General features: G+C 44.4%; 1 protein-coding gene across 3 annotated transcripts; it reads left to right on the top strand.

Moving 5' to 3' along the window:
• Positions 1-1,940: 1,940 nt before the first annotated feature.
• Positions 1,941-7,946, top strand: taf5 (TAF5 RNA polymerase II, TATA box binding protein (TBP)-associated factor; the record flags this gene model as incomplete). 3 transcript variants are annotated; one of them, XM_080524236.1, is made up of 11 exons in its annotated part: positions 1,941-2,367; positions 2,750-2,975; positions 3,204-3,519; positions 3,704-3,867; positions 4,015-4,150; positions 4,411-4,531; positions 4,794-4,923; positions 5,218-5,382; positions 5,630-5,807; positions 6,672-6,849; positions 7,113-7,946. In XM_080524236.1, the coding sequence occupies 11 exons, from the start codon at positions 1,941-1,943 to the stop codon at positions 7,325-7,327; spliced, it is 2,256 nt and encodes a 751-aa protein (XP_080380362.1). In that variant the 3' UTR covers positions 7,328-7,946. The 3 variants fall into 3 exon arrangements, with proteins under 3 accessions (XP_080380362.1, XP_080380361.1, XP_080380360.1); XM_080524235.1 differs by having other exon boundaries at positions 2,744-2,975; XM_080524234.1 differs by having other exon boundaries at positions 2,738-2,975.
• Between the last annotated feature and the right edge of the window lie 1,142 nt (positions 7,947-9,088).

The following is a 9,088-nucleotide window of genomic DNA, read 5'->3' as shown; positions in this document are numbered from 1 at the left end:
TCAGTTTCCATGCCTTTTCCAGGTATGGAACAGAGCTCAATAATGTCCATGTTTTCCCTGTTTTCCAGGTAGCGTGGCAACCCTGTTAGATATATTATGAGCAGTAATATACAGTGGTGACATCATGAGCAGAGATGGACTACTAATTTGGACATCTGGGATTGGTAGTTCCCTCAGCTTTTCACCAAAGGGTGACCGCTTTGTTGTTTGAATTGAGGATTTCCCCCTTAAGCCCTAATAACCCTAATACATGTTGTCTTCTTTCCACACTCATAAAGTTGGGCTCATATTCTCAATGCTCACCTCCCTCCTCTCCTTCTCCAAGACCTTCAATTGCTCAGAACACTCCTCCAAGTAGAAGTGGAGACTCATGGACCCTCTGTTCTTCATCATCCTTGGGGACCTGATCCCTGTCATCCCAGGATACATACCCTCTCCACCAGACCCCATCAGGTCATTGAAGTATGGGTTAAAACCTGCAAAGTCACTGTCTGGCAACAAGTCACTCAGGTTCATGGAGTGGGAGTGGGAGTAGGGTCCTTTCTGGGTGGCCATCTTATTTAGATAAGAACTTCGACGATTCAAAGATGCAATGAGTGCTTTTGGTTGGCAGTCGAAATACGTTTGGTTTACACGTGGTCGGGGAGCAGGTGAATGCGGCTTGCGCATGCGCGTTTTTTTTTTTTTTTCTTTCCTAACACCAGGGGAGCCATCCCTCCTAAATTTCGTTGTTTGGTACCTGTACTGTAGCAATGACAATAAAGTCCATTCATTCATTATAGGCTTACCTAGGCTGCAGCCTAGGGCCACTACCACTAGGGGTAGTAAAATAATATATCCGGTTGTTAAGTCTGACGTCAAACGTGACGTTTTGCAATTTCCGGTTCCAAACCAGAAATTCTTTCTCTGTTGTGTTTGCAGTTTGCCCTTTAATAAGTTATATATACAAATAATTAAGTTATATATATATTCTCATGCTAAAATCGACTGTAAATCCAGATTTTAAAGTTGATATTCTTCCCCGTGGAGCATGCCCCCATAACCTGTGCCCCACCCAAAAATGTTATCACCAGCGGCCACTGCGTAACATATACATCGCATAAAACATGATGAAATTACAGGAGAATTTGTACTTCTGATCTAAACTAGCTGAGGAGAAAATGACAGCACCACTGCATTACTCACCTGTGAATGTGTAGGAATTAAGAAATCATTTATATCAAATATTACATTAATGTGTCCGTAAAATTAAAGTCCAATGGTCTTAGACAAGCTGGCTGATTCAGTTCAACCAATGTCCGTGATATTGGAGAGAGGAATGTGCACCACCAGGGGGCTTCACTGGCATAGAGGACGATAGCTGACAGGAGAGAAGTGGACCACCTGTGGAGGGAAATCTTCCATAATATGATTAATAATGAGAACAATAAGAACAATGACAACATATTATGTATTAACAATGAGATAGACATCGAGGGCAATGATTCACAGTGCCAAATGTTAATGTAGGATACTAGGATCATCATAATTGTTTGTCCTGCATAAATTATTCTCAATGACCTCTTCATTCATGGAACAGATTATTATTATGATGATTATTATTATTGTTGCTGTTGTTGTTGTTATTATTATTATTATTACACACAATTGTCAAGTTCAAATGCCGATATATTATCAATGCGCATGTCCAGGGAATTGTGTGACAAACCTTTATCTATCTGACATTAGTTTAAAAGTGGGTCATAACAGAAGAAAATCGGATATATTTAGTCAAATCGAATTTTTTTATTTATTTCTGTATGATTTATCTTAGGATCCACCTACTCCACTAGGAGCCGATGAAACTACAACTTGTTCTTTGTCAGGGCCAATCAGAACACTGGATGTTACCAAGTCGACATTCCTTTATTTTCCCCGTACATGCGCACTTCATTTCGAAGATGGCGGCTGTGCAAGATGGTCAGATCGACCCGGAGGGTGAAAAAGACATCAAAACAGAACCGTCTCACGATGGGGCTGGAAATACTAACGCAAACGCGGGAGGGACTCTCTCTTCATCTCCCGGCGGCGCGTCTTCTGGCGGAACGTCCAAAACCTTGGCGGGAGGAGAAGACCAACAGACCCTGCTTGCGGTGCTGCAATTCCTCAAGAGGAATAAATTGACCGAGTCGGTTGACATTTTACGGCGAGAAGCGGGATTGTCGGAAGATTTGAACGACTCCCAGGGATCCGACGCGTCGGGAGCTGGATCGGGCGGTTCCGTGACCCCCGTGGGGGGCGGAGAGGCCAACTCTCTCCTCAGCCGGGTGTCCGTCGCTCACACCCCCGCGGCTCCCCCGACCATCCCAGCCCCAGCGCCATCGAAAGGTAAGCGTGCGATCGATCACACGACTCCCAATGCCATGCATGTTGTTTTACTACTAGCCCATTCAGCTTGCAAGAGTTACTATAGCCCATCTAGCCAATTCTCGCCATCTATCACTAGCTAGTTTGTCATGCATTTGCTTAATCAATGGAATCGATGGCGAGTTTGACAGCCCGCCAGTCAATCAGATTTCGCTCAAATGAAGTTGAGCTGCCTATGGAGTTGCTGTTTACTACCGTAGTTTTTAGTCTATTTAGAGAAAACCTAGAGGTTAGAAACCCGATCATCATTATGGTCGCTGTACGAGGAGCACTCTCCTGTTTGTGTAACTTTCTTCTAAGCTAGATGTTCATTCATTTGCTTTGTTTACAGTGTCAGCGGGAGGCGGGGAGGACCAACCAGACGTGAACGTTGTCCTGTCGGCGTACAGCCAGCAGGGGGACCCCGTCCTGTACAAGAGTTACTACAACGGGCTGAAGAGGTTCATCGAGTCGGTTCTGGACTGTCACCGAGCTGAACTCTCCCAAGTCTTCTACCCGCTCTTTGTGCACATGTACCTGGAGCTGGTCTACAACAACAACGAGATTGCGGCCAAAGCGTTCTTTGACAAGTAAGAGTAGTTGTGGAAACTGGATAGTTTTGGCGGGTTTCCCCACATTTGCCAGGGCCTTTTCGGTCAAGAACCAAAAAAGAAAACGTTGACACACAAAGTTAACACAATTTATTAATATGGCTTTAATTGAATACATTACAATTACCATTACTGTCTGCTAAACAGTGTCCCAACTCTCACAGTGTCCCTCAGACCTAACTCTCCCCTTGTCTCTCCCTAACTAAGGTTCAGCGGTGACCAGGAGTGTTACTACGCAGAGGACCTCCGCATCCTCTCTGGGATGAGCAAGAAGGAACACATGAGGGGCAACGAGACCCTGCTGGACTTCAGGACCAGCAAGTTCGTCCTGCGCATCTCCAGGGACTCCTACCAGCTGCTGAAGAGGCACTTGCAGGAGCGTCAGAACAACCAGATATGGACCATCATCCAAGAGCACCTGTACATAGACATCTTTGACGGCATGCCTCGGAGCAAGGGCCAGATAGACAGCATGTCTGGGAGCCTGGCAGGAGAGGCCAAGAGGGAGGCCAACAAAGCTAAGGTGTGTGTGTCTCTGTGTCTGTGTGTCTGTGTGTCTGTGTGTCTGTGTGTCTGTGTGTCTGTGTGTCTGTGTGTCTGTGTGTCTGTGTGTCTGTGTGTGTGTGTGTGTGTCTAACACATTTTGGGTTACATGGATTGTATTGCATTGTATTATTTGCGCTGTTACCCTGGGTGTTCCTCCACAGGTGTTCTACGGTCTGCTGAAGGAGCCGGAGATCGAGGTGCCCCTGGATGACGAAGACGAGGAGGCCGAGAACGAGGAGGGGAAGCCCAAGAAAAAGAAGCCCAAGAAGGACAGCATTGGGAACAAGAGCAAGAAACAGGACCCCCACGCACCCCAACAAAACAGGTACAGCACCCCTACAGCATATTCATCTATTCCATCTCTAGCCAGGGTGTATGTTGCCCTAATGTTAGCTATTACGAGTTGTGATTACTATGCTATTACTGTCAGATAAAGACGTATTCATTTACCCTGGTTGTTTTTCTCTTTTAGAATTCCTCTCCCAGAGCTGAAGGACTCTGACAAGCTGGACAAGATCATGAACATGAAGGAGGCCACCAAGAAGACCCGTCTGGGCCCAGAGAACCTCCCCTCCATTTGTTTCTACTCCTTTCTCAATGCATACCAGGTTAGGCGGCCATGATAGAACCTGACTTTCAGTAGCCGGTTTTTGAAAACGTTATTTGACTAAACGTTAAATGAGTTGTCAAGGCAATGCTTTTTTCTTTTTTCCCCCAAATCTCTATTTTTTTCCCTTTTTTTTTTTTACACAACTTGTCATACAACAATGCTACACAAAATTCTCAAATTGAAAAACAACAGTTTAATCTAGCATTTTATTGAACAAAAATGATTCTGTTAAACACTGTCTTAACGTCTGACCTACAGGGTTTGACGGCGGTGGACTTCACAGATGACTCCAGTCTAATCGCGGGGGGCTTCGCTGACTCCACCGTGCGGGTGTGGAGCGTCACCCCGAAGAAGCTCCGCAGGGTCAAGTCAGCAGCAGGTAATGATGGAACAATGATGCGTCACCTCAGGTTACCAAAACAAAGTTGTGTAATATGCAATGCAGATTATACACTTCCGCTTCCTACAATCTTTAACTACAGTACATGTTATGACCAGGGGTGAAAAATATAGCAAAAATAAAAAGGTTTTAACATGCAATGACATCAGTTATATAAGTGTCTAGATCTCATGAATGGCTCCTGCTTCTTCCTCTTCCCCTCTAGATCTGAGTAGCACTGATGTTATGTATTTCCCTCTAGATCTGAGTAACATTGATAAAGAGTCAGACGATGTCCTGGAGAGGATCATGGATGAGAAGACGGCCAGTGAGTCTAAGATCCTCTACGGACACAGTGGCCCCGTGTACGGCATCAGCTTCAGCCCCGACAGGTAGGACTGATGGCAGTACTGTAACATCTCTTCTGTTTATGGATCTACATGGTAGCTAGCTATATACTGCACCGATGTTGTAGCCTGGAACCAAATAGAAACTCTTGTATCGGATAAAACTTTATTGATTTAAGAGCATACAGATATCACATTCCCCAATCATCACCACATACAGTAAATACTGTGTAAATCCCACACGCAATACAGTATGTACAGCTGCAGCAGCTTATGCTTATTGTAGCTAACCACAATATAAATAACACACACACTCACACTCATCATGATGTGTTTCAGGAACTACCTATTATCCAGCTCAGAGGATGGAACCGTCAGACTGTGGAGTCTTCAGACGTACACCTGTCTGGTTGGGTACAAAGGCCACAACTACCCCGTGTGGGACACTCAGTTCTCGCCCTACGGATACTACTTCATATCTGGGGGACATGATCGAATAGCTCGGTAAGAACCTAGTGAATCCGTGAAATGATTCTATGACTTTGTGTCCCTAAAGCAATTGATGTAGTTATATCGTAATTATGCAATTGACTAATGATATGTTTTCTGTTAATATAGAGAGTGTGTGTGTGTGTGTTAATAAGTGTACAATTTATATACATCCATTGCTCACTTACGGTATATTATAATTATTATATTATTATGTTATGTGACTTGTATTGATACATTGTGTGTCTCTCTCCTTCTGCAGTCTGTGGGCGACTGACCACTACCAGCCCTTGCGCATGTTCGCTGGCCACCTGGCTGACATCACCTGCACCCGCTTCCACCCCAACTCCAACTACGTGGTCACAGGGTCAGCTGACCGCACCATCCGCCTCTGGGACGTCCTGAATGGAAACTGTGTTCGCATCCTCACAGGTCACAAGGTAAAAGTTCAAAGTTAAACAGTCAACCTCCCAAGTATTTCCCCAAAAGAATGTGTTCGGTGATAGTGATGAGTTTTATTGCAGGGTTCCTCTGCACTTTGGAAAATTTACATTAAAAAAGAGCCATTTAGCATTAGGGATGCTCCGATCTGGATTTTTGGGGCCGATACCGATCACCGTTTTTTTCCCTCAAGATCAACCGATACCGATACCGATTTTTTTTTAAATACATAACTGTAGGCCTACTGACTGGATAGCCTACATATTTTTTGCTTTTTAGACAAAAGTTTTGATCCATTAGGCACCAAGCAAACGCAGACCCATTTTTATGGCATAGTAAAGGTCTGGCCTATCACCCAGTTAGGGCCTGAAGCCCAAGTCAGTCGATATGGCTGTATAAAAGACATCATAAACGTGGCCTTCATGGTTTACATACTGTTACGTCCTCCTATGTTTTCTGTTCAGTTATCTGTCTTCCCCAGGAAAAAAAAATAAAAAAAATAAAAAATCGGTTTTTGCGATCGGCCATTTTTGCCGATCACCGATCGAGTCATTTGGAGTGAAATCGGCCGATTTAAATCGGTGGCCGATAAATCGAAGCATCCCTATTTAGCATACATTTTTGTGTACATACATTTTCAGTATATATGGTCCCAGCGGGAATCGACCCCACAACCTAAGCGTTGCTATCGGCATGCTCTACCAACTGAGCCAGATACAGCATTCACAAATTACACTCACACTGGGCTGAAAACTAATGAGGTCTGGAATCTCCATCGAAACCAGCCTTATTTGAACTAGGGACTGATGCTAACTCTTGTTTATATGTTACTACAGTAAACTATAATTATTGTGTGTCTCCAGGGGCCCATCCATGCCTTGGCCTTCTCCCCCAACGGGAAGTTCTTGGCGTCCGGAGCGACCGACGGCAGGGTGCTACTCTGGGACGTCGGCCACGGCCTGATGATCGGAGAGCTGAAAGGACACACCGACACCGTCTACGCCCTCCGGTTCAGCAGGGACGGAGAGATCCTGGCCTCAGGTGGGTGGCCGCACCATCCTCATGACTGCAACAAGCAGTCGGAACAAAAAACAGCAGCTAACAGAATTTAAGAGTGTGTGGTTGTAGTGATATTTATCGGATGACATCATACTTTATTAGTAAATCATATGATTGCCATGATGCGACACGCATACAATAACATGCCATCCCACATAGGAAGCAAGGTATGATATTATAACACATGAGCATTGAGGTTTGTCGTATAAAACCGTTTTTTCTTTCTTTTTTTTTTTCTTCTCCAGCATCGATGGACAACACGGTGCGTCTATGGGACATGTTGAAGGCATTCGACGACGTGGAGTTGGATGACTTCACCGCAGCCACGGGCCACGTCCACCTGCCTGACAACTCCCAGGAGCTGCTGCTGGGCACCTACCTGACCAAGTCCACCCCTGTCATCCACCTACACTTCACACGCAGGAACCTACTACTGGCCGCAGGGGCCTACAACCCATAACTACTCAGTAAATCTGATTAACACACAAACTCTATTGAATATAAAACGCATGGGTACTGTACGAGAGCCTACTGTAAGCCTGTTCAATGGAGGCTGTAGCTGAATGCAGGAGGAGCTTATCTACAACCCATGTGACCATCAAAATGACAGATGTAATTTAATCTACGCGGAATCAGCTCCCTGGGGGACTTTTCAAAGGTTGCACCTATGTGAAGAGAAATTGACAACAACCGTGTCGTGGATCAAGATTTAGCTGAAACTGTTAACTGAAGTGTGTTCATTGTTCACATGAATACCTTGTTGTCTTACTCTTTAAAAAAGCTGCAGTTTATCACCAATGATATAGGATCTGATATATAGATAGATACATAGATATACTGATATGCCCTGCCTAAAGAAAAGATGTGCCATTTCTAGTCTAAAAAAGACCATGTTTTTATTATCACTGCCTCAAAGCACAGCTTTAACAGTACCTGTTGTGGCTGGCTGTCATTCTGTATAGGCTCGATTTTTATACTGGTGAATGTTGTGTAAATAAAACACGTTTTTCTATGGTTGGTGGGTTACATTTGTTTTTATTTTAATTACATGGTGATACCAAATATATGCAAGCACAACAGCTGCCTCCAGCGGTCAGGACACCTAGAGGGACACAAGAACACATTGACACGGTGCATTAGCAAACTCACACCAATAACCCAACCATAATATGAAGCGGCGGCATAGAGAGTTTCGGAAAAGCATTGGTTATACTCACAACATCACTTTGCGATGGCCGCCTGTTTCTTGGGCTTCAATTTGAAGAAGAGGACGACTGTGGCTATAGATGCGTACGTGAGCAGTACACACTGTGGATGCAGAGTGAAACATACATGACCTTCTGGTATGCTGTAGTGTCATGGTAGGTGCTAAGTGGGATGCCTCGAACAACCATTCCCCATGGATGTGACCACAGCATCTGGTCGTCCAAAGCATCCCGCTTAGCATTCACTGTAATGTCATGACACGGTAGACAGTGTTTTTTTGCACTCGACTCCATGGTCAGAACCTAGGAGCAAAAGTAATGTGGAGTTGCTGCAGCATTTCAGGTGACGTCAACTTACATTCCTCCTCCCTGTGATGGTCCATGCATTGAAGTACTTGGATAGGCCAGTGAACTGATGAGTTCCAGAGTCGTGTCCTCCCATGGTGGATATTAAATGGTCCTGAGGGAGATGGGAAAAAGAATTGTGAATATCAAATCATTTTATTTATCAGTTTATCGGATCATTTGCACAGGATACAGCGGTAAAAGTACAACGAAATTCTTAGTATGAGCTACCGCTCAACATTGCAGTGACATAAGGATAGAAATAACATACGATAGAGTAATAACAATACATAATCAAACAATAAGTGTAGCCTAGCGGGTGAAATATATACAGATAGTGATGATAGTGTGATGACAAGGGCAGAGAGGGCATTACAGCCCGTCCTGTCTGCACCCAATAACCATAGAAAGAAGATGCATATCCCAAACCAACCACCTATACTAACAACTGTTAACAATTGTCCCATGCGATTTCTGCACAATACTATGATTATGACATTATTACATAAGGCAGCTTGCAGGCTGTCAAACTCTGGTGGTTGAATGGTAATGCGCAAGTTAGGGCCCTGTCCAAATCAAACAGTTTGCTCTTCACACAGTGGAATTTGGCATATATATTACAGCTACTTTAGTGAAACAGCATACTCATTTAGGAGCCATTGATGTCATTT

The sequence above is a fragment of the Nansenia antarctica genome (genome assembly GCF_963989245.1).
Source record: "Nansenia antarctica genome assembly, chromosome: 2".
Taxonomy (NCBI): domain Eukaryota; kingdom Metazoa; phylum Chordata; class Actinopteri; order Argentiniformes; family Microstomatidae; genus Nansenia; species Nansenia antarctica.
The sequence above is the reverse complement of the archived record's forward strand: the minus strand, read 5'-3'. Positions and strand labels throughout refer to the sequence as shown.